This window comes from Macaca fascicularis, chromosome 1, assembly GCF_037993035.2.
Source record: "Macaca fascicularis isolate 582-1 chromosome 1, T2T-MFA8v1.1".
NCBI lineage: Eukaryota > Metazoa > Chordata > Mammalia > Primates > Cercopithecidae > Macaca > Macaca fascicularis.
Genome location: NC_088375.1, coordinates 42,225,742 through 42,251,878, shown reverse-complemented (window position 1 = coordinate 42,251,878; position 26,137 = coordinate 42,225,742). Strand labels below are relative to the sequence as shown.

At 37.6% G+C, this 26,137-nt stretch overlaps 1 protein-coding gene and 1 long non-coding RNA gene across 14 annotated transcripts in view; both read left to right on the top strand.

Moving 5' to 3' along the window:
* The window catches only part of EDEM3 (ER degradation enhancing alpha-mannosidase like protein 3), a 69,597-nt gene extending 50,046 nt beyond the window's left edge, over positions 1 to 19,551 (top strand). For 5 of the 13 annotated variants that reach the window (XM_074030852.1, XM_045393857.3, XM_015446953.4 and 2 more), the window contains 5 exons: positions 1,026 to 1,217; positions 2,553 to 2,718; positions 6,406 to 6,591; positions 8,192 to 8,239; positions 15,564 to 17,221. In XM_074030852.1, the coding sequence (XP_073886953.1) occupies positions 1,026 to 1,217; positions 2,553 to 2,718; positions 6,406 to 6,591; positions 8,192 to 8,239; positions 15,564 to 15,973 (1,002 nt within the window). In that variant the 3' untranslated portion in view covers positions 15,974 to 17,221. Of the gene's footprint in view, positions 1 to 1,025; positions 1,218 to 2,552; positions 2,719 to 6,405; positions 6,592 to 8,191; positions 8,240 to 15,563 lie in introns of all 13 variants that reach the window. The other 8 variants (XM_074030854.1, XM_074030847.1, XM_005540225.5 and 5 more) reach the window with 3 other exon arrangements.
* Positions 19,552 to 19,649: 98 nt separating this feature from the next.
* On the top strand, positions 19,650 to 25,747 carry LOC141409616 (uncharacterized). Its single transcript, XR_012430623.1, has 2 exons — positions 19,650 to 19,778; positions 25,059 to 25,747. It is a non-coding gene; the product is annotated as an uncharacterized lncRNA (long non-coding RNA).
* Positions 25,748 to 26,137: the final 390 nt, after the last annotated feature.

Here is a 26,137-nt window from a genome sequence, read left to right as displayed (position 1 = left end):
CTATTTCTACAAGCTTAGCTATCATCTTTATACATATGACTTCTTAGCTATGTATATGAATCCTGATTCCTAACTTTACTATTAAATTCAACTTTCATCTACCTCTCATACATCTTGCATCTCAATCTCAATGTGTCCAAACTTGAATTATCTCTCTTTTGTTTACTATCTTTCTACCCTCACCTCAACCTATGTTTCCTTCTTTGGTTCTCCATGTCAGTAAAACCTATCATCGTTCTTTAAGTCATCAAAGCTGGAAATTTTAGGACAGGTTTGAACTCTTCTCTGTCTCCCAGTTCCTCTCTATCTTTTTCCATCCTCTGACTCCTATCATATCTTGTTGGTTTTTCCTGTAAAGTATCAGGAATCATCTTTTTTTTCTATTATAGTCAGTCATTCTTCAACTTTCCCTCTGTTAAGACTCAATTCAAATGTCATTCTAAATCTTTCCCAGGTACACACAAGCAGAATCAATTGTTCCCTCGTCTGTGCTCCTTTTCCACTTTCCCACTTGAGAAGTTTTGTCATAGCTAACTTTACATGTCTTTCTCCTCCAGACACAAACTTCTTAAAGGACTGTCTCTCCAGTGCCTAGGCAAGTGCTGAGATGGAATAAGTGCTTGACACATATGTTTTGAATCAAATTGAATCTGGTTGTTCACTATTTCAAGGAGGGAAAGTGTGGGTCAGGTATGAGGTTTATTTCTTCAGAGGGAAAGCCAGTGGGGAAAATAAGCGAAGTGAGCATTTGAGCATTTGCTAGAAGTCCAGCTCTCAGTCTGAATCAAAAGTGGTTTACAGAATAGCGAAAGTGACATTGATAAAAACTACAGATAAGTTATTTTCAGAAATATTATTTCCGAAGGTATTATTTTTGAGTACAAATAAAGTCATAAATACTTGGCGGTGACCTAAAGTGAAAGAAGTTTTAGAGTAGAATACTATAGTACAGTGTCTTTAGGAAATCAAAAAGTTGGTGGAAGTTTCCAGAAAGGAAGGATAAAATGAATTTGTTTTTTTCATAGGCTGCTAGTTCAATTGACGCTGAAGATGGGTTGAGGTTCATGCAGGAGATGATTGAATTGTCAAGTCAGCAACAAAAAGAACAGCAGCTGCCTCCACGAGCTGTACAAATTGTTTCCCACCCATTTTTTGGCAGGGTAGTATTGACTGCTGGACCAGCTCAGTTTGGGCTGGATCTGTCTAAACATAAAGAGGTATGTATACTTAAAATATAGTTGTTGAAACTGAATTTAAAATATTAAGTATTGCCTCATTTCTTAGTCTCTTCTCTAACTTAGTAGTTTTAATTTATTTAAAAACCCGAAATAGTCAGTCTCCTGGATTTAAGTAAAGTAAAAGCATATCTTGAAAACTTCGAGTCATAATTTATGTATATAACATGCTTATAGAATTCTAACTAAAATATTCAGGTTCTATTCAATTTCTTGGTCTCTTCTCTAATTTAGGACCTTTATTTGATCTAAAAATGGTTTTCAGACTTTCTAAGAGCCACTAAAACCTTTCTATAAACAAAAATCTAAACCAGGAGCTTAATGTAGAAAACAGCTAAAAGCACAGAAGCTCTGGCTCAAGTGACTGGAGAAAGCCTGGGACCCTGAGGTTCTACTGGGCAAACTTTGAAGATCATTAAGCTAGTCCATCCCTATAGTTATAACATAGTTACAGTGTAGAAAACAAAGACTTACGTAACTAAACAATTCACAAGTTTGTCTAACTAATTGATTGCAGAGCTGGGACCAGAGCCCAAGTATTGCGACAATCTAAAGCCAATGCTCTTTTCACTCTATTAGTGCTAATTTAGACTTTTTCTCATGTGTATTTTAAACTATGTAGAAGCTATGTAGATTGATTGATTCATTCAGCTGTTGATTAAGTGCCTACTATATTCTGTTCACTGCTTGCTGTATCAGTTTACAAAACCATTGAAGATCTACGCCCTTATGGAATTTACGTTTTAGGAGAGTGAAGGATATTAAAACATCTTTATAGTAACATCTTTAAAAAAATCAGTTCCTTGGTGGATTTAATTTTTCTGGGGAAAAGAACTGCTTGCAGATTCATATAGACTAAATCCATTTTTTTCTTCTCTTTGAAAAACTTTTCTTGTTACCAATGATCATTTCAAATTGGTTCCCAGCTATTATAAATGTAGTAAATCTGCCTACAGGTCCCAACTTTACCACTTAATAACATTGTGTTAACATTGTGAGCAAATTACAGAACCTGAGTCTCAATTTTCCCGTGTGAAATGGAAATGTTATTTGTGTTGTTTTGCTCAGGGTCGTTGTAAATAACGGATTTTGTAGTTTATGTAAAAATGTTCTATAAACTGCAAAGCACACTCGAAATAATGGTTGAGTATTGTGATATGCACAATGTTTAAAATAAATTTTATGCTGAATATATATTAGATATATTATTAGAAAAGAAATGAGTCTAGTTCTCTCAAAGCTCTAGATATTGAGGTTTAATGACTTGATTGCCATTTGAGAAGATTAAAGTATTTAAGTTGCTTTTATTTCTGACAGACAAGAGGATTTGTTGCAAGCAGTAAACCATACAATGGTTGTTCAGAGCTTACTAACCCAGAGGCAGTGATGGGAAAAATCGCATTGATACAAAGAGGACAGTGCATGTTTGCAGAAAAGGCACGCAACATCCAGAATGCTGGAGCCATTGGTGGCATTGTTATTGGTAAGTAATTCTCCATGTCATTGTGTTGACTGAAGAAGAGATAATTTTTAGGATTTTTTTCCTTTTATTTTCTAAAATTTTATCAAAGAGTTTGTCATATTTTTTTTTACCTCACCTAGACAACATGAAGGATAGGTAATCCAATGACTCTTAATTTCTAGATATCTTAACATCTTTTTCAAAAGTCTAGATTTGAGTTTCTGTATATTAATGTCAGTGAAAATACTTGGGGTTAGGTGTGAGGGTGTGGTAAGACTGAGTGGTAAAAACATTCAGTACCATGGATAAGAAAATGTGCCCATAAGATCCATAACCCCTGAAGGGCAGGAATTACACTGTGCCACCACCAGTGGGGAGCCATTGAAAATTTCCATTACTCCACAAAGATGCAGGCTTTGGAGACAGACACATGAGAGTACAGTTCCTGGCTCTACCACAAAATTGCAGTGTAACCTTGGCCCAGCTGCAGTTTTTTAATCTGTAGATTAAATAGTAGAATATTTTTTGATATGAGTAGAATTTTTTTGAGCTCCAGTGGAAGTGATAATAAGTATATTTTAGGTGATTGTAAGGTTTAAAGATAATATATATAAAATTTCTTGGCATAATAGCAGACATAGGATAAGTACTACTATAGCAGTATTTACAGTATTTGTAGCAGATCTTTATCCCCTTGGATCTTTTTCCGCTGAAATGACAAATTACCACCTTTAAATCATCTTACCCATATGTATCAACTAGTGGGTTTTGCTTTTTTATCTTTCATAGACAATCACTTGTATCATGATAAACAGGCTATGACTATCAGGGGAAATATAAATTTTTCTGTTTTAAAGTAAATAAGAGTTTACATTCAGAAAGAACCTTGAAAGACCTGGGGTCATATGCTGATTGTGAGTTCTTTTGTACAACTTCTCTCACAGGGAAATCCATTTTGGATTTCCGTCCCCACCCCTGCCCCCACCCCCCCCCCCCCAACACACACACAACACCCAATAGTTCAGGTAAAAAAAAAAAAAAAAAAAAGTTCAGGTAAAACAGAATATTAACACTTATGTTGATGTAATGGATGCATGAATTTTATTAATAAACATTAGGAGAAGTCCTGTTTAATGACTTAAATCAGCAGTTGGCAAACTACAAGACTCTAGGCCAAGTCCAGCTCATGGCCCATTTTTGTAAATAAAGGTTTTATTGGGACACAGTCATGCCAGTTTGTTTGTGTATTGTCTATGACTGCTTTGAACTGCAGTGATGGAGTTAAGTACTTATAGGAGAGAACTGCAAAGCCTGAAATATTTCTTCATCATCTAGCCAGTTACAGAAGAGATTTGCCGACCCCTGACTTAAATCATCCTCTTTATCCTTGGGTATTTCCCACACTTAGATTCGTTTTATTGTAGAATTTAGTATATTAACCATCACTATCATTTTGAACATTTCTTACCAAGACTTCAAAATGAAAATGTAAAGTATAAAGTGTAGAACTTATACATTAATATTTAAAAATATTTCTTTGTGTAGTATTTTTGGTTTTTTTATATTTTTCAGTGAAGTCTAATTCTCACGATCTTCTATAATATGCAAGAATTGTCAATTTTTGTTTTGTTTTGTTTTGTTTGTTTTGAGATGGAGTCTTGCTCTGTTGCCCAGGCTGGAGTGCAGTTGGTGTGATCTCTGCTCACTGCAACCTCCTCCTCCCAGATTCAAGCAGTTCTCCCTGCCTCAGTCTCCTGAGTAGCTGGGATTATAGGCGCCTGCCCCACCACGCCCAGCTAATTTTTGTATTTTTTTTTTTTTTTCTTTTTAGTAGAGCCGGGGTTTCTCCATGTTGGCCAGACTGGTCTTGAATTTTCAGCCTGATCTTGGGTTACCCGCCTGCCTCGGCCTCCCACAGTGCTGGGATTACAGATGAGCCCGGCCCGTCAAATGTTTTTTTTTGGTAGCTATTAGTTGGGAAATGCTATACTGGGTTCTGTGGATAAATAAATAAGAGATGATGATCCTTACTCTCAGAAATTTTTTTTTTTTTTTGAGACAGAGTCTTGCTTTGTCACCCAGGCTAGAGTGCAGTGGCATGATCTCGGCTCGCTACAACCTCCACCTCTAGGTTCAAGTAGGTCTTGTGCCTCAGCCTCCTGAGTAGCTGGGATTACAGGCGTGCACCACCACGCCCAGCTAATTTTTGTATTTTTAGTAGAGAAGGGATTTTGCCATGTTGGCCAGGTTGGTCTCAAACTCCTGGCCTCAAGTGGTCTGTCTGCCTTGGCCTCCAAAAGTGCTGGGATTACAGCCATGAGCCACCGTGCCCAGCCAAAAATTTAATTTTTAATGAGAAACTTTCTTTCTTTCTCCTAAGTTTTTTGTTTCTGACAAAGCATTTTGTTTTTATTTGTTTTAATTGTATGTAAATGAATACATTAGGAATTAGCTGTTTTTTGTTGCAAGGGTTAGAAGTACGAATTATCTTAGAAATCATGTGACTGCAGGAGATAATTAAGTTGGTTTAAGAAGGGAAGTTTTTTCACTACATGGAAATGGATTATTTTCAATGAATTCAACCGTACAAATACAACTAGGATTCACCAGGAGGTAGAAGTGGGAACTAAAAATCATCAGGATCCACTATAGTGAATGTTTTTCACTTTTCTCTTTATATCTCTACCTCTGGGTTCTTCTGAACTCTTCTTCCCTGCTCCTCTTTGCAATTCTGCTTCATTTTCCAGCTTCTCACCAGCTTGCTCTCTCTTTGTTCATCAGTTCCAAAATGGCCATTCTAGTTTGCAGCCTCAGCCCCAAGTCTGTGTCATTTAACTGAGCTATTTCCCCCTGCTAACTGAAACAGTCTTTCTGTGTGCCAGTTCTAGGTCCCCCAGAGAGACTCAGGGTCAGGTAGCCATCTTTTGTCTAATCAATTATTACCAAAAGGATGGGTCATGCGTTCTGCACTTAGCAGGACCTATGAGAGTGAGCACCCTGAGACAGGACAGACAGTTTCTTCTGGGAGACTGGCATGCGAGTTGGAGGTGGTTGTGATTAGCATCTCCAGTAAAACAGCACAGCATATTGCTAGTACTACTACTATTAATAGTTCTAGTACTATTATTTAACCAGTGCAAAATAGCAATACTGTTTAGCTTATAGAGGAAGAAGCACTATAGTCATAACTATTCTTTGTGTGCATTATATAAAAAAGAAATGTCCATTTTTAGTTTGGTAAAACAATGTACTCATGACAGTAGTGGAAATTTTCAACAATAAAATTCATTCATAGTTCTGTCACTGTCATCCAAGTCATTGAATTTTTTCATTTCTAGGCTTTTCCATAAGCATATGAAATTTTTATAGTCATAATCATAGAATTCTGTATTCTACTTTTTTAATGTATTATTATTCTGTGTGTCCTATCAAGTAGGTCATTATAACTTACTTATAATGGTATGCAGTTGTTTACAATTATAAATAGTTTAGTAAAATTATTTGGGCATAGGGCTTTTTGCTTCTTTTGAATTATTTCCTTTGGATACAATTCTATGATAATTAATGGGTCCAAAAGTTATGTTGGTTTTTATGGTTCTCGATGCATAAAATTAATTCTGTCATTGTAAAAAAATCAGTAACAATTGGTAGATAGATCTTTTTAATGGCTGGATGTTTTGATGTTTGCTGTATTTATTTTCTGGCTAGATGACAATGAGGGGAGCAGCAGTGATACTGCCCCTCTGTTCCAGATGGCAGGTGATGGAAAGGATACGGATGACATCAAGATCCCCATGCTGTTCTTATTCAGCAAAGAAGGAAGTATCATCCTGGATGCCATCCGGGAATATGAGGAGGTAGAAGTGCTCCTTTCTGATAAAGCAAAAGATCGAGGTAAAAGTCAAATACTATTTGTTTTTTTATGCAGCTTAGTATTAATTTTGCTAGTTTGATAACAAGAATGAGTCACAAAAAAATTTTTTTTGAGGTTCACTGGGAAAACAAGTAAAATTTTTAGAAGATGATTTCAAAATATATTTTTGTTTTGGAAATAAGAATAATAAAACATTTATTTTGCTTTGTTTTCTGAGTTAGGATTTTTTTTTTTTTTTTTTTTTTTTTTTTGAGACGGAGTCTCACGCTGTTGCCCAGGCTGGAGTGCAGTGGCGCGAGATCTCGGCTCACTGCAAGCTCCGCCTCCCGGGTTCCCGCCATTCTCCTGCCTCAGCCTCCTGAGTAGCTGGGACTACAGGCGCCCGCCACCGCGCCCGGCTAATTTTTTGTATTTTTAGTAGAGACGGGGTTTCACTGTGGTCTCGATCTCCTGACCTTGTGATCCGCCCGCCTCGGCCTCCCAAAGTGCTGGGATTACAGGCTTGAGCCACCGCGCCCGGCCAGGATGTTTTTAGAAATATGTTTTTATGTGTAATTTGTAATTTTTGCCATGAGTCTGTTCAGGTGATAAAAATACAAGAGACTACTTCAGGAAAGCCATTTTAACATCCGGAAATGTTCACCATGTGATTTCACTGATACTACATCTTACATGTCTTTTATAAGGAATAAGAAGACATGTATAGAATGTTGTATACAATATGATAGTAGTTGGTCTCAACAGGCCACCTGTAATCAAATGACTGCTGTCTTGGTGAAGGCAATAGAAATCTAGCAGCTTCTTCCCAATGAGGTCTAAGTCTATCACATGGATATTTGTAAGAGTTACAAATGGCTGTTTCTGAAAAACAAGATAGCATGTCTTAATTTATGAGAGTAGATAGTCCTCTGCAGGCCAAAATGTTTGTTAGTAATTTGAAATCTCTTTGAAACCCAGATTACTATATAAATGCAAGGCTTTCATAGTATTCTTACATAGTTTCACACCCAAGGATAGAGGAGAAATGAGGGAAGGTGAGCCTTCAGATCTTGCTCGTGGTAGCAGTCTTTCCTGTCTGCTGGAGAGACGTGAAGAGAGAGCTAAAGTTCTCCCGTACCCTTAAATAGATGAGGTTGTATAATAGTACAGAGTTGTGACATCCCCTGGGGTATTTGATAGATATGTAGGAGACTGATTCAATTCTGTGTGACTTCCAAGTGGGACATTTAAAAAAAAAAAAAAAAGTTTGGTGATAATTATGCTAGCATAATCATGCTAGCCTAGTTTTGTCTTCTTGTATTGCTTTATTCTTCTTTGAGATTCTTTGAAATGTCAATTATTTAAGAGCAATGGAGTGAGCAAGTAGGTTGTTTGTATATAACAATGTATAGATGGAAACAGAACAGAATACAAAGGTTTTCTAATCTTAAATCCTCTGTATACCTGATTTCTTTTTTCCTGGGCCCTTTTCTAAACTCAAATCTTCTTGCCTACATATATGCATTTAGGCACATCTAACATAGGCAAATTATTATTTCATGTAACTTTTTATTATTTCATGTAACTCTTTAATGCATTTGTTTTTTTCCCTCCTATTTTGTGCCACCACTGGAATTTCAGCAGCAATATTAAAAGGTAAAATGATTCCAAGCTACATTATTAATAGTAGTAAGTATCTTGCATTAACAAGCCTTAAATTATATATGTATATATGTATTGTGTGTGTGTACACACACAAGTACATATATAATTTTGTTTCAGTGGATACCATGATAATATCTTGTGTAACATAATTAGATTATTTTCATGTCTAGTCAGCTGTCACATAATAATTTTTAATCGATCCTGTCGTAACAAATTCTAATAATTATACATCCCATATAATAGATGAATTCTATGTCTGTGTCCATACAAGAGTCACTCTAACAAAGGCATTGTTGTTTTGGTATTTATTACTTTGATCACTTTTTATTTGAACACAATGTAAAATATTTAAAGTGTTGACTTGTTTTAAAAGCTCGTGTGTGTGTGTGGTACATGGGTTAGGACTATAGGATTATGGTAAAGCATGTGCTTCTTATACCAGAGAAAGGGTATGAGACATGATTAATTCTACCAGAAAATAAAAATTCTTGGTGAACAGTATCCCCTTAAGGACCTTGCATTAAAAGGGCATTATTTAAAAGATATTTTTTGAAAAGTTTAGTCTATAAATTTACTGAACTGTGATTGTTATAGAGTGATCTTTTGATGTAAGTATTGAAAAGCCACTTTTTTGTGTAATAGCTCTTTATAGAACTGTACAGCTATATTGATTAGCAACAAGATACAATATAATTGTTAATATTTATTAACGTAACAAATCAGTGATAATAGTGTTATGAAATCAACAAATTTATTCACTTAGGATAATATCCTAAGAGACTACACAGTCTGTAGTGGTTATCATTTGTCCTATATCGTTACCACATACATCAGTGTTTCTCCCCTGCATCAGAATCAACAGATAACACTTATTAAAAGTGTTGGCTCCTGAGTCCTGCTCCAAATATTGAATCAGACTTTCTGATTCAGACTTTCTGATTGGGAATCAGAATCTGAAACTTCAAGCAAACATCCCAGGTGATTGTGTTGTAGCTGCTTCCTCAGCTACGCTTTGAGAAATACTGAACAAGATTCAGAAAGCACCCCTCTTCTGTCTCCCAGCTATGTATCAGGCCATATTGTACCATCACGGATACTAGTTAACGGATTATATAAGTGCAGTAAATAACATCCTTAAAATCTGAACAATAAAATGTTCTCCAGATTGCCTTTTCTAGAAATCTCATTCCACAATACATGTTTTTCCTTATGAAGTCACACAGTGCTGATTAAGCAGTCCTTTTCATATATTAATACAGAAAACAGAAGCCTCTAAAAAGCCTTCACTCCTCTCTTCTTACTCTGATAAGTCCATGCCATATAGACATATCTGAAACTGTTCTGCTAGCAGAAATTTTCTGTTTATCTTAACACACATTCTTCTTTAGAAGCTAAAAAGCATCAGCATTTTATCAAGTGATGTTGCTTCCTGAGGTCAAACCTGTGACACTTCTGAAAGTTAAGCTATCCACAGTCTATTGTTGAACAGAATTTTCAGCATCATATCGCTCAGCGTTTCAGTTTTCCAAAATTTCAGTTCGTAAAGGTACTTAATTATTCCAACCCTGTGCCCACAAACAAAGGCAATGTGTTGTTACCTTTAGGTCCAAATTGAAGCAGTTTACAATTAAGAGTAAATTTCCTTTTTTCAGTAGTATTTCTCACGGGGGCAGCATTTTTAAGTTCCAGTATATTGTCATGCTTGCAACTTAGAGGGTAAGCCTATAGCGCCTTAAGGGCTCTAGACAAATGCTTTCGAGCTACTCTATTTGTGTCTGTCTGGTAAAGAGCCAGACAGAGAAAATGGGGGGGGGGAAGGTTCCATCCTTTGCAATGCTCTGATTTACGTCAGGCAGGGTCACTTTTCCTGATTATCCCCCACTGAACTTGATTGGGATGAATCTGTTCTACAGCTGAACCACAGACCTTAAGTTGCTGTTGGAAAGGATTTGATTCCTAGGAGAAAAATCTAGTACATATGCCGATGAACTCTACCTGGAGAGAAACATCTGAAACATTCTTCTTAGCAGAATTGATACTTAACCTTCCCTTCTCCAACCAAGGCATGTTTTCTCATGCATTTTCACATTTGCACCATCTCTTCCCTTTTTCTGGAAGTTCCCTATCAATCCCTGTTTCCTCTGTAAGAACATTTAGACATCCTAAATTTCAAATTCCACCTTCTTTATGAAATTTTTCTTAATTCTCCTAGGTAAAATTTAAGGGTGTCCTTTTAATACAGTTCTACTATGATACTTAAATAGTTCTTTACCTGCTTCTTATCTCTATATTCCTTGCTTTCAGTAAATATTTAATGTACAGATGAATGAATGAATGAATGAATGAATGAATGATTGTATAACATCCAATCTCTAAGTCTTTTTTTTTTTTTTTTTGAGACGGAGTCTCGCTCTGTAGCCCAGGCTGGAGTGCAGTGGCCGGATCTCAGCTCACTGCAAGCTCCGCCTCCCGGGTTCACGCCATTCTCCGGCCTCAGCCTCCCGAGTAGCTGGGACTACAGGCGCCCGCCACCTCGCCCGGCTAGGTTTTTTTTTTTTTTTTGTATTTCTTAGTAGAGACGGGGTTTCACCGTGTTATCCAGGATGGTCTCGATCTCCTGACCTCGTGATCCACCCGTCTCGGCCTCCCAAAGTGCTGGGATTACAGGCTTGAGCCACCGCGCCTGGCCCCAATCTCTAAGTCTTTACCAAGGTTCTCTTCCCCTTTCATTATTAAAGCATACTGGTTTTTTTCCTTTGTATTTTGAGAGTTTCTCCCTTATTTCTTTCTGTGTTTCTGATGTACCATTCCTGAGTTTAATATTGTGGTTGTTATGCTCTTAGGACTTTGATCTCACATACTGGTGAAAACAGGCACCTTAGGATCAAGATTTGTAGCAATCTGGCAGACTTTAACTCTTCTATGTTTTTGTAGTTCTCTAACTGCCATTTTTACTTTCCTGATTGTCGCTTTTATTTCTAGTTCTATAGCTCCTTCAGCTTGCGAAAACCAAAATCTATTCTTCTATGGGCATCTTCTTCAAAGTTCTTCTCTCTCTCTCTCTGCTTCTCTGTATTTACATTTAGTTGGCCCCGGGTAACTTTCCTATAGCGCTGCATAGAATAGTTATTGGTATCTTTTTAGAAACTTTATAAAATTAAACTTGTAACAAATTAAACAATCCAGAGGTGTATTAAAAGCTTTTAAATAATCTCTCATCTTTCCGAGATAACCAACCAATGTTAACAGTTTGATGTGTAGTCTTTTATATTTTTCTTCGTGCTTTATACATTTCTAAATATATTATCATTCAGTAACTTGCCTTTTGCAGTTAAAGCTATATTAAAGACATTCCTCCAAGCTAGTAGGATAGCATAACTTATTCTCTTGAAAGCTACATTATGTTTTGTATTATGACAGTACCATGATTTATTTAACCATGTCACTATTAGGCATCCAGATTATTTCCAGGTTTTTGTTTTGCCACTATATACAATGGTGTAGGTAATGTTCTTGTACATATCTTCTTAGATATGCATACTTTTTTCTAGAATTTTGAGATTTACTAAAATGGAATGCTGGCAGAAAGGATATGGGTCTTTTTCATTTTAATGGATGTTACAAGATGCATTCCAAAAAAGCTTGTAGCAATTCACATCCCTTCCAGCAAGATATGAAAGTACATGTTTCTTCCTATTTTAGTCAGCATATTTCCCTTTATAGGTATATTTTTTGTTTTTTCTCCTTATGGATTGCCTAGTCTTACATTTTGCCTTCTTTAAATAAGATTGTGTGTCTTTTCTAGATATTTTATAGGACCTCTCTGTCTGTCTGTGCATTTCTTTTCCTATATTTACATGCATACTCATAAATAAATAGAGATTCTGTAAATTATCTAGAAAAGACACACTTATAGAGACAGGTTACACACACACACACAATTTTCCCAACATGTCATCTTTTCACTTTGTTCATGTAACTTTCATAACATTTTTATGTAATCAGAAATAATAATTCCTTTAAGGCTCCTGGGTCTCCTGTCTCACTTCAGAAGATCACTCCATCCTATTTTTACATAATATTTTCCTAAATTCTTCTGGCATTTTTACAATTTTTTACATTTTGGTCTCTAAATCATATGGAATTTTAAAACATAAGTTAGGAGTCTTACTTTCCAATTGAGTTGTCAGTTTCTAGATACCACTTATGAAGCAAACCACTAATTTCTCCTTCAGTTAAACTACCATCTTTGCTATATATCAAATATTCTTGCATAGTTGGATCTGCTTCTAGACTTACCCTTCTGTTCTACTAATCTGTTTATTCCTGTGACAATAATAAAACAGTTTGCTGTTTTGAGTAAATTTTATTCTCTGATAGGGCAATTCTCCCCTCACTGATTCTTCTTAGAATTTCTTGACTTCTCTTTGACACATGCTGTTCCCTAGAAACTTTAAATTAATTGTATCTGGTTCTAAAAAAACAAGAAGTACAAATGAGATTCATTTTGAAATTATATAATTGCATACTTTACATATAAGTTAGGAAAATGCTAAATATTAAGACTTTTCATTTAAGAATATACCTATAAATTTAATCAAATCTTGTTTTGTGTTCTCATTATGATTTTATAGTATTAAGCAATATGGGTCTTATACCTTTTACAATAAATTTAATTCTGTATTTTGTAGCTTTTATTTTTATTATGAAAAGGTTTAATGATTATATTTTTAGCTAGTTATTGTTACTACAAAGGAGTTATTGGTATTTGCATAGTCTTACCAAATTCTTTTATCAATTCTAATAGTTTTTTTTTCATTAGAGTTGCTTTGACAGTATACGATCACAATCTGAAAATACAAATAATTTGATCTTTTTCTATATTTACATTGATTATTCTACTTTCTTGTCCGATTGCATTAGCTACAGTCCCAAAATAATATTGTATATGTAACCCTAGGAGAGTTTTTGATCACAAGCACAATCTTCATTACCAGGTAAAACAACCCTACACCTTTTCCTCTCTTTCTAATCTGGAATAATACAATCTAGAAAGAAATTTGGAGGTTTTTCTTTTTGTTCTCTCTTGAATTTAGGGAACCTAGGATAAATAAGCTGTAAGTAGCCAGCTACCTTCTTTCTTTGGTCCGCACCATTGGTTTCCCTAATTGCCTAATTAAATTGTACCTTTTTCACAGCTTAGAAGACAGAGATTGTGTGGAACTCCTCAATCCAACCCTCCAATCCCCCCCTGCCCCGACCAAGAAAAAAACCCTAAGAATGTAAAGTTTCAGAGTCAGGTAATCCCACCTCATCAGGGTGAATATATATTCGATGTAGGGGCAGAAAGGGGTGATCCCTTTCCTCCCCATCATAAAGGGTTATAGCTGACATCCCTGTTAAACAGGTTAACAAGAGAAAAGCGTAATAATTTTATTATGTGTACGTGTGTGCACAGGAGCCGTACAGAATATGAAAGGGGACAGGTGGTTGAAGCTTAAATACCCTCTTCTTAGGGAAGAGGAATACTAGGGAATGAAGAGGCCCAATGCGCAGACAATGATTGGTAAAGGATTCTCTTTGCATAGTATCTAGATAAAGTCCCCCAGTTAATCTCTCGGAGCTGTCCCCAGAAGAACAGAAGAAAAGTCTCTCTGGGTGTGGTGAGGACGTGCAGTCTCTGCTCTTCTCTGATGGCTCATTTTTTTCTGGTTATTTGATGAGAGTCCTAGGGAGGGATTCTAGAGACAATTTCATTTTGTTTCAAAAGAAGCTTCCTTAGATAAGAAAATTTCAGAGAGAATCCCCCCAGTTGCTTCAGGAAAGAGGATCAGAGAGACAGGGAGGCAGGGGAAGGTCAGAGACAGACTTCGAATCTGAGGCTTCTTTCTGAGACCTTTCAGTTGTCCAAGCATTCAGCATGCGGAAGCACCATATTCTGGGGAATTGTTTTCTGTGCCCCAGTGGTACCCACCCACCCCTTCCCGCATGTCTGCGTTTCCTTTGGTTTTTCTGTTTTTTAAATAAATCCTCTTCCCTCCCTTCTTTGACATATTACCTTGTACTTAAACCTCAGCTCAAGTGTCACTTTCTGAAGGAACTTCTCAAATCTCCTTACAGTTGTCACTCTGTGTCTGTGGGTTCTGCACCCATGGTTTCAACCAACCGTGGACAGGAATTATTCAGGAAGGAAAAAGCATCTATGTTGAATATACATGGACTTTTTTTTCTTGTCATTACTCTCCAAACAATACAGTATACCAGTGATTTGTGTAACATTTATATTGTATTAGGTATTATAATCTAGAGATGATTTAAGGTACATGGGAGGATGTGTGTCAGTTATATGCAAATGCTGTGTCATTTTACATAAGGGACTTGAGCATCCAACATCCGTATCTCTCTTTTGTAACATGTCACAGTTGAGTTTTCTATTTATTTTCCGTGATTATTTGTATAATAAACATCTTTTTCCCCTATTGGACTATAAGACCCATAAGGGCAGGTATAGCATTTGGTGTTGCCCCTCATTTTATCCCTAGCACTATGCAGAATGATCACGTGGAAGAGATTTGCTGGCCGACTGCATCACAGAGGCAGAGACTGAACAGGATGTAGCATGTAGGCGTCGATGCTATTTAAGCACTTTCTTGTAGGAACCCTAAATAAAATGCCTCTAGTGGTTTCACTGTATATTCATTATAAGAGGTTTAACCCACTCTTCAGCCTTCCAGTGGATTTTAGAATGACTGTATCTTATAATTCATAGACCTACAGTAATAGAATTTTGTAAATAATCTCAGTTCTTGTGAAAATATTTCTGATCAATCACATTAATACCCTTAGTCATTCAAAAAAATCTATGTTATCTGCATCTTTATGGCTTACTGAGTAGGAATTTCACTTTTCAAAGGAATATTATTTTAAAATATCACAATGATATATGCTGTTTAAAATTGATTCTGTTTAATATGTTCTCATGCGTAAGCTTTAGGTATCTAATAAATTTTAGCCATACATTGCAAATCTCTCTGTATTTTAATATTATTATTGGTTAGTTTACTTATTGGCTTACTCATGTCCACTCATGTCAGTCTTAGTTATTGTCATTCCTTCCAGTTTGGAAGAACGTTTATTTTCTAATACACATTTTGCACAGTGAATCTATAGGAAAATGTGACTGCATGAAGACAGTCTTCATTTCAGTGCTGATGCTCACTGTTCTGCATTAACATGATTCTCTTTCACTTTTTATTTCATCTTCTTGCAAAAACCAATATGCTTTGGAAAGTGTAATAGTACATTTTTTTTAGAGAAGTAGCGTGAGGTTTGTTTGTTTCTTACACAGATCCTGAAATGGAAAATGAAGAACAGCCATCCTCTGAAAATGATTCTCAGAATCAGAGTGCTGAACAGATTTCATCAAGTTCTCAGGAGGTTGATTTGGTCGATCAAGAGTCTTCTGAGGAAAATTCTCTAAACTCTCACCCAGAATCATTATCTCCAGCAGATATGGACAATGCTGCAAGCATTTCCCCTTCTGAACAGACTTCTAATCCCACAGAAAACCATGAGACTACAAATCTTAATGGTGAATGTACAGATTTAGATAACCAGCTTCAAGAACAATCAGAAACTGAGGAAGATTCCAATCCTAATGTTAGCTGGGGTAAAAAGGTCCAGCCTATAGACTCCATATTAGCAGACTGGAATGAAGATATAGAAGCATTTGAAATGATGGAGAAGGATGAGCTATGACTTGCTAAACAATCTGTTGGTAGGTATTTAAAAAGAAAAGGTAAACTGTGTGTGGTTAATAGACACCCTAATACTAAGCAGGCTTTCTAATGGGAGGCTTTAAGTATGGTGATGAACAACCACGTTCTGACTGGTGTAGTTATGGTAGGAATCTGGAGCATGCTGTGTTAGAATTGACCTTGTTTAAAACTGTCACATCAAAAATGGAAATCCACAGTTCCCCCTTCAAATGCAGCACTGCACCACCCTGCAACACCTCAGGCCAGGGAAAGATTACTGAGCATTCCTGGGAAGCAGATTTCTGTAGTCTCTGGATAGACAAGAAACAGAATTCATTTAGTAGTGGAGTGGGGAATCGAAGTTTGGATAGCCTTCTAATTAAAGGAAGCTTGCCTTTCTTGGTTTGGGGGTTAGAGGCTCTTTTGGGAAGATGCATCCGGGTATTGTGGCATTCTGATTATGCTGCCTTCACAAAACACTCTAAGTGACCTAAATGGTTATGAAGCAAATGCATTTATGGTGAAAACAGTCTTTGCTCATCGCTTTCTCTTGTTTCATTTAGTGACAAATGATCAAGATGACTTGATTTTTTTTCCTTCTTAACAATGTCCTTTTTATTTAAACCAAAGGTGAAGCCAGTGTATTTTCTCAGTGAGTTCTCTGCATAAAGACTAATCAGTGGGACCAGGTAAAAAGGTCATATAATATATTGTGGAGATTGCTTACTTAATACTTCTGAAAAATGGAGTAAGGGAGAAACGATAATGTTGCAATATGAACCTCCCATTGGGCCTTCCATAGGGAAAGCTATGACTACTCTGAAATGGAACCTAGCATTATATCCTTGTAGGGTAGATTATAAATCTTTTCCAGTTCATTTCTCTTAGAGGTGATTACCTCTAGCCATCAGCCTTACTCCATCCCATGTTTGGTATGCAATTTGAGCCACAAGGCTCATATTGCCAACAGCTATATACATTTTGTTCCATTTTTCTATCTTACAGAGCCATGATAAAACTGTGGTTAGTGATTTAAAATTCCTGGAGTAACTACTGTTTTTCTCCTTTGAAACTTAGGTTTCTAAAGTTGCACCTAAGGAGTCTGTCACATTTTCCGTTGAATCATGGTTTTTGTTTTTGTTTTTAACAGATATTCCTTCTGATATGGACTTGAAAATTAGTCTATGGTGACCTGTGTTTAAAAAAAAAGTACAGTAACAACTAGCCATATAGCCATATAGCTTAATAAGAATCCCCCCGCCCCCCTTTTTTTTGGTTGTTGTTGTTGTAGTCTGGTGCTGGCCACATTTAAGTTTAAAAAATTTTTAAATTTTGTTGTTGATGCCTGTAGACAGCCCTATAGTTGAAATCATGGCTTTATTCATTTTATTTATTTTTAAAACTTGCCTGAATCAGTTCTAAAGGAATATTTAAGAGACGTAATTTTCTTCTCTTTACCATAACATTACACAAAACTTTTTCCTAAAACACGGTTGTGAGGTACTGGTGAGCTGTAAGTGGAGCTGTTAAAAACAGCAGTGCTGTATTGTAGTTATGTATATTCGTGTACAGTATGTTTAGATCCCAGGTAAACATATTCTTTTCTGAGAGGATAAATACCTGCATTCATATATTCCAGGTAAATATAATTGAGTCAGGGAGTAGTAAATCTAATGGAGAATTCATTTTGGGGAGGGGGAAAAAGAATAGTATGCAAGACCCTTATTGGCTTTTAATTATACCTGAAACCAAAATGGATATTTTTAGTCTCTCTGCATGTGAGATTTGATGTAACAAGATAGAACTATAATATATACAGTATATGGAAGGATAGACATAGTGCTTTGTTCATTTTAATTGCAAGCTGCCAAAATAGCTGAAGCTTAATTACTTGACTTGCCTTGATTTGTAGGACTGGGGCTTGGAGAAAATGAGCAGATGTTCCTCTAAGACATTGATTACAGAAGCCTTATATACATGGATTTGATTTTGTATTTGTAGCTGAAAGCCATTGTTGTCTAAATCTAACTTTTTTAAGTTATCAAAACAACCTAATTTCTTTTCCAACAAGGAGAACTTAATGACATGAAGGATTGTGTGACACATTGGAAAAGTCAGCTTACTGCCACTTTCTTCCTTTGGCCATTAGAGGGAGGTGTTGCCTCATCGACGCTTAGAAGCAAATCGTTCACTTGTTTAGAAAAGTAAATCCTTAAAAACAAAAAGAAAGAAAGAAAAGGAAAAAATTTAACCAATTTTTCTTAATACCCAGAAGGAATTATACTTAGTATTTCCCGAGTTTAAAAAAGAGGATATAATGTTCATCTGAAAAACTCCAGCGTTGTAATTGACTCTACATTCATTTACTTACTTGACATACTGCCACAAAGTAGTTTTTTAGTTCATTAAAAATTCCAAAGGCATTAGTTTTTTTTTTTTTTTTAAGTTTTGTTTTTTAGTTACCTTTTATAGACATTTTAGTAACTTGCTAAAGATTCAGGGGATTCTATGAAACCCCAATTTAGAAACATCTGGTCTACCTCAGTTAAATGTTGACTGCTTAGAAATATAGCTGAAGTGATCACCACAGCCATAAAATTGTTTGAGTAAGAAACATTTATATAATGTTTACAAATCTGGAATCAAGTAAGGATTGTAGCTGCAAGTTAAGAGATATTAGAGCAAGTATTTAATTCAGGTATTTTCAAGTTTTAAAAACCTGTTTACCTACTAAAAATAGCTAGAGTTTTTTTCTGCATATAAAAGTTCATTGAAATGATATGCCCTTATTTGCAATACTTTTCCCATAAAGTTTTAAGTGTGAAAGAATTGTAATTTACTAGATATGTTTGGTATGGGATATTTTGTTGGGCAGGTTTTCTTTTTTCTTCTTAAATTGTAATAGGCTTCCAAAAAGAGTATAATTGTTTCAGAACAAATTAACTCTTGGCATTATATATCTCCCTTTTTCTTTACAGTATTAGTAAAATGAAAAATTGTACACTTTCTGATTTTAACTTCACTAATATAATTACTCTCTCAAGAAGTTTTTAAAATTTAAATTACCATCACACAACCTTTTTATAGTAAAGCCAACATTTGTTCTCTCACCAAACCCCATGCCAAATTCATCATGAAGAAAGCTCAGCATAAGTAATTCAAATACTGCTTATAATTTTAGAGAAGGGGGGGTAGAATTTAGTAAATAGTCCAGCCGGTCGTTTTATGCACAAGGCTTCAGTCAGAACATAGAAAAAAAAAACATTCTGTGAATGAAATATTGTATGTTCAGATTTTATAAAAGACATTTTTAAAAGCCCAATTTACAGCCGTATATTTTCTTATGATGTAATTTATGAAAAAGATGTCTGTACTAACAGGTGCTGTAACGCTACTGTTGTTGGATTTTATTGTTTGATGATAAATGTATACAATATTTCTAAGGGAAACTATGTACTGTGATGTAAAAGTCTGGGCAAAATGTATATAATCCTGTATATAATTGTGTATTTGATTATAATTACTGATTGTAAAGATTTAATAAAATATGTAAATATTCTGGTTTAGTTTTAATTTGAATTTTTAGAATCACTGTGCATATCTTTATACTTTTATGTCTTGATATTTATCACTCTGTTTTCCTTTTTTTTTTTTTTAAACTTTCATTTTATCCTCAGGGGAGTGAATTCTGGGGACATTTTAGGCTGTAGAAACCCAAGTTTGTGGGCTAAAGTAAGGATTTTGGACCTTGTTCTAAGAAATCACTGAAGGTTTTCAACAAGTCAGTAACATGCACAAAGGTAATGGTAAGTGAATAAAACTCTAGAATTGTATATAAAGTATAATCCAGTGTTTGCTCACTCTCTCCATACACATAGACACACATACACACACACACACATACACATATATAATGACATTGACTCATTTATTCAACAAAGACTAAGTGCATGCATGCCTTCTGTATGCCAGGCACCATTATAGGACCTGGGGTGGTTGTAGTGGACAAATGGACAAAATGTAGTAAAGAAGATAGAAAATAAAGTAGTAAATAAAAAGGACAATGAGTTTATGAAGAAAAAATTATGGTGAGGGGATAGAGAGTGATGGAAATCATGGAGTGAGGGTCTAGTTAAATAGCCAAAATACTAACAGTGGTTATCTTGGATTATAGGCAATTGCTATTTCCTTATTTGTATATGTCAGTATTTTCATAAGTTTCCAAAATAAACATTATGATTTTAAAAATAAGTAGTTTAGGTCAGTGAAAGAATAGAAGAGAACATGAAAAATACACACCAGGTGGGGCATGGTGGTGCACACCTATAATCCCCTCTCCGCATGAGGCTGAGGTTGAGAGGATTGCTTGTGCCCGGAACTTTGGGACCAGCCTGGGCAACATAGGAGACCCCGTCTCAAAAACAAAATCCCCCCAGAATCCTCCTATCTCATGTTTCTGCACGATTCAACCAGTCCCATATGTACTGCACACCTACCATGGATATAAGCAGCATTTGGCTGGGACTCAAAACCTTGAGAGGAGATGAGGTTTACCACGAAAACTGGGTGGAATAGGAAAAAGAGATCTAAAATAGAGCCCTGAGATTCCTAGAATCTGGGGACAGCAGAGGAGGAAGGACATTTGTAGAAGGGAATGAAAAAGAGCAGTTGGAAAGGTGGGAGGAAAACAAGGCTGGAGCAGTGTATAAAAACCAAGACAGCATTTCAAGGATGGAGTGGCAAATAGCCTGAAACCCCTAAAAAGTAGTTTCTTGGTTTTAGCAACCTTTTCTGAAGTCCCCTACCCCACCAAATATCCACAGGAGGCAGTGGGTACTTGGTGCAAGGCAGACCGTTGCTATGGAAGACTGTGGGGGCTCCATCTTTTAATATTTGAGAAAAACCAGAAATTCCGGTGAAATCTTACTTTAAAACATTGTTTGAGTTAAACAAAATATACGTGACAGCAAAGGTCTCCAGTTTGCAACCTCCAAGCTGTCAGATGCTTACCTCCACATGTGTACATACAAGGAAGACCCCATTCATTTTTAGAGGATCATTCACCAATTTCCAGTTCCAGATTTATCATATGCACCACAGACCTCTTTCAACTGTTGAGATTTTCTTATGTCTTAATGGCCCTGGTGGTAATTAAGTGGCTTTTTAAATGTAGATTAATCTTTTAATCAAGTAGGTCAATGGAAAGGGGACATCCATTCACCTTCCTACAATTACTCTTTTTAAAAAAAGTTTTTGAGACAGGGTCTCACTATGTTGGCCAGGCTGGAGTGCAGTGGCTATTCACAGGTGAGGACATAGTGCCCGGCAGCTCTGAACTCCTGGCCTTAAGCAGTCTTTCCACATCAGCCTCCCAAGTAACTGGGATTACAGGCGCCTGCCACCACGCCTGGCTTCACCTTTCTACGTTTTCTAATGTCAACCTTTGAGACCATCTTTAACCTGAGGTAATGAAAGTTTCTCTCTTGAATCCAGCTCAGGTCTTGCTTCCATCAACTGGTCTGGCCAGACTGCTGACTCAACTTCACCCCACCTTCTTCCTTCTGTGGTTCCTGGTGGCTCGCTGTCTCCAAGCCACATACTCCCCTAGGGTATATCTGTATGCTTCTACTCAGCTCAGCAGTGGTTCCTTCAAGTTCCAGAAACACCTCAAAAAGGACTGGTCCAGGCCAGCTGTCTAATAAGCTATATGAACACTAGTATCCTCCTTGCAGTCCTAATAATATCCTAATAATAAAAGCAACCAACACTTTTTTTTTTCTTTTTTTGACAGAGTTTTACTGTGTCATCCAGGTTGGAGTGCAGTGGCGCAAACTCGGGACACTGCAACCTTTGCCTCCCGGGTTCAAGCAGTTCTCCTGCCTTAGCCTTCCTAGTAGTTGGGATTATTGGCGTGCGCCACCATGCCCAGCTAATTTTTGTATTTTTAGTAGAGATGGGATTTTGCTATGTTGACCAGGCTGGTCTTGAACTCCTGACCTCAAGTGATCTGACCGCCTCAGCCTCCCAAAGTGCTGGGATTACAGGTGTGAGCCGTCGCACCCAGTCAGAACCACTCTGTGAACCCTCACTAGGCATTAACATACACTGAGTGCTCTATATGATTCCTTATCCATATGGCAACCTTGCAAGATACCTATAATTTCATTTAAGCGGCTCGCCCAAAGCCACAGAGCAAGGTAGATGGGCCTGGGATTTGAACCTAGATTAGCCTGATTTCTGCGATACAGACTGACTCTCCTAACTATGCACAATTAATCTATTTGAACCAAGGGTGTGTAGTATGGCTGCCATGAAGGCTGACTCAGATACCCTTACAAACAACATTCACCTGCCAAACAGTCAGCTATCAAAGGCATCTGGGAGTTGGAGGTACTTATAGGACCTGGGGTGGTTGTAGTGGACAAATGGACAAAATGTAGTAAAGAAGGTAGAAAATAAAGTAAATAAAAAGGACAATGAGTTTATGAAGAAAAAGTTATGGTGAGGGGCTAGAGAGTGACTTCCTAAAGAGGTGGGAAGAGGAAAAAGGACTGCTTACAGCTTCAGGCCTTATGGTCTCTTGAGGATATTTATCAGACTTCAAAATGGTAGATACGAGAGACAAGTCTTGTTTCCAAGGCAACTACCAATTTCTCTGATCCTTGGCTCCAACATTTCATCATCTCCTGTCACAATGGCTCCACGTAGGAAACATCTACAAACCACGCAAGAAACCCATGTATGTGTTTTACCAGCTTATCACTGGCCTGGGAGCGGCTTGAAAAAAGGAAAAGTTGGGCCTCGTCACTTTTGTGTCACCTCTGCCAGTGCCTAGCTCTTGAAAGGCACTCACTAAGCTCTTGTGGGGTGAATTGAATGAAACACCTGGTTCAGAATGAGTGGATGTTTTCTGTCATTTCCCCAAATCACATTTATCCTGAAAGGGCTAGGATTTGCAATCACAGAAATGTCAAAGAGACGATGTGCCAATTTTGAAGACAGTTGTATGAAGGTAGTCCTAAAAATCTTTTTTTTGTTGTTGGAAGTAAACATTGAAGAGAGCACAACTCATGTAAGGGTCTCAGAATTTTAGAGCCAAAAGATTTTTTAAGTTGTCAGGCCGTTGATTCTCCTCATTGGACGAGAAGAAGACAGACTCCGGAGGTGGGAAGTGACTTGACCAAGGTCACACATCTCCACAGCTGATTGTACTCAGGCAGCGTGGAGGTTCTGGCACAGCTGCTTCACAGTCGTCCTCAGGCCTTACAGCCTGAGTTCCTCCACTCTGTTTAAGTTAACATTCAGCCAGAGGGATAATTACTAACATCAGAACTTCAGAGCTGCCCCTGAGACGCCTTGGCAAAACTCTAGGGTTCCACTGAATACAGTGTAAAAACTACTTAGACAATGTATTGTTCCTCATTTAAACTTTTAGCACATTCAAGCAAAACTGTCTTTTAATTCTCTGAAAACTGGCTATTCTGATTAGCAGCATTTATTCTCTTCCTTTCCTGATGAATAAACTCATTAATGAAAGAATACATCCTGTACTTTCTTTTGTGTGTTCATCTGAATTAACCTAAGTGTGGGCAGAGCTCAAAATGCTGAGACTGAGATACAGATCCTTTGCCTGGTGGGCCCTCTTGTGGGTCTTGAAGTCAAGGGTTCCTAAGCTTTGTGGTGATGGCAAAAATGGTGCTCTTTAGACCAAAATCACTAAACGTGACATTTCTAAGTTTGAAATTCTGAGTAAGAGCTACAGGAAAGAATGGTAACCTGTTTATCTCTGTATTGGTAAGGCAATAATGGAAAATTCTAGGCTAACCAAGTAAGAGGCATCTCACTTTAAGCCAGTACTTTCTAAACCTCTGTGAGGCTGAGAATGGTGGCTCACACCTATAATCCCAGCCCTTTGGGAGGCCGAGGCAGGTGGATCACCTGAGGTCAGGAGTTCAAGACCAGCCTGGCCAACATGGTGAAACCCTGTCTCTACAAAAATACAAAATTAGCCAGGCATGGTGGTGGGCACCTGTAATTCCCAGCTACTCAGGAGGCTGAGGCAGGAGAAGGGCATGAACCCGGGAGACAGAGGTTGCAGTGAGCCGAGATGGCACCACTGCCCTCCAACCTGGGCGACGGGTTGCGGGGGTGGGTACAAAAACAAAATCAATCCTCTGTGAAACTCTACTACTTTTGTAATAATAATGCTCATTAATGGATGTTTACATTTATCAGGTACTTAGAACTTATGCTTTTGTAAGACCTTTATGAGACACATACCTTTGTTATTCCCATTTTATTGATGAGAAAACAGGCTTAGCAGTGGAGTTTTAACTGAAACCAAAGAAACACACTGGCTAAATTAAACAGGCAAGTGTGTGAGGGTAGATGCAGGAAAAAAGAAGGCTCCTGGAAGGTTCCAGTGGTGGCACCAAAGATCTAGGGGAGGGCAGTTGACATGTTCTCAACCTTTATTATGCATAACAGAAGTCACATGTATCCCACAAGTATGAAAATATTGTGTATCAATACAAGAAAAAGAGGACAGACCCTGGAGCCAGACTGCTGAGCTTAAAATCTCAGCCCCAGCCCTTACTCTGTACGACCTTGAAATGAATTTCTCAGTTTCCTCATCTGTGAAGTGGGGATAAAAATAGAACTTGTTTCAAAGGATGGCTGTATTGAAAGCAGGTGGCTCACCGCCAAACTCACTGTGAGAACGCAGCGCAATTGCTACCATTGGCTGTTGTACAAAGTGCCACATGCAAATATGTTTTCAGTCCCCTCCTCTTACCGTCCTTCCCTCCGGATTGCTATGCTTGAGTTTCACGTGTAAGTTCTGTGTTAATCAGTTCTGGATAACTGCTTGAGGCAGTTTGGGCCAGGTGATGTATCCTTTGACTTCTGATAGCTCTGGGTAGAGATTCAGGAAGAGTATCCACCTGCTGAAACCGACCTAATTGTCTCAGTCTCTCAAAAGATGGCAGAAAAATAGCCCTTGAAACAATAATGAGCTTTCAGAAGCGTTTAGGGGGAGAAAGGATCAAGGAGTGGTCTGAATTGCTTACACAGCTTTTCTGTGACAGGAGTAAGAAATTGACTCTCAGCATGAGGCAAAGTGCACATGAGGGAGCGCACGTCCTCAGGACATCAGCCTGTTCTCATGGTCACCGTCCTGAGAATCTCCAGGAGTGGGCCAGCCAAGCAGGGATGCCAGCCAGCTCTCCGGCACAGGGCCTCCAGCTACCTCCCGATAGCGCTGGCAGAGATGGACAAGGCGACAGCCTGGAGAACCGCCACCATGGAAAGTGTGTGTTTCAGAGTGTGTGGCACACCCAGAGCCCGAGGGAGGAGATTGCAAAGTGCCAGTGTCTTTGTACAATCTCCAAAAACCAGAAAAAGCTCAAAATTATGGGAATAGAGGTAAAGAGGACTTTGAATAGAAACAAGACAATTATTCCAATAAAGTGCTGGCTTCACAAGAAAAACAAACAAAGCTGCTTTCCTGGGAATTCTAACCTCACCATCAAAAACGGACATTGCACAACTCATCCCTCTGGACAAGTCAGGAGAGCATCTCGCTGGTGTAGGCTTGGACCACACACAGCCTTGTAGATTGAGAGTCGGGCATCATTTTTCCTTGGTTCTTGAGGCTTGCATCTTGTTGTTGCTTCTTTTTTTATTTTCTCCCAAATTTTCTCTCTCATGTATAAGAACCAGAATTCCTGAGGCTCTAGATACCAGAGCTTGATTAAAAAGTATTTGATCTTGTAAATGCAGAATTAGTTACTCGCTGCGAGACTTTAGCAAGTTACCTAACTTCTCTGAGACTCGGTTTTCTCCTCTATAGAATGCTAGTTTTGTCTGCCCAATATGCTTTCCTCTATGTCCTCTGTTACTGGGCCCCACCCCAACAACCACACGAACACCATTGTAGAAATAAAGGTTTTCATATACAGTTACTTCGACAGCCTCCCTTGCAGTCCTGGGACAGGCTCATTGCTTAATTCTGCCAGTCAGATGCACATACCCTGGACTTTGAGTTGGAGCTTTGAATTCATGGCAGGATCGCACACAATCTGTTAATAAGAGAGTGTAGTGGTAGCCACTACATTCGGTCTCCAGAGACACAGAAACAACACCTGGGCCCTGGGAGGCTGGGGAA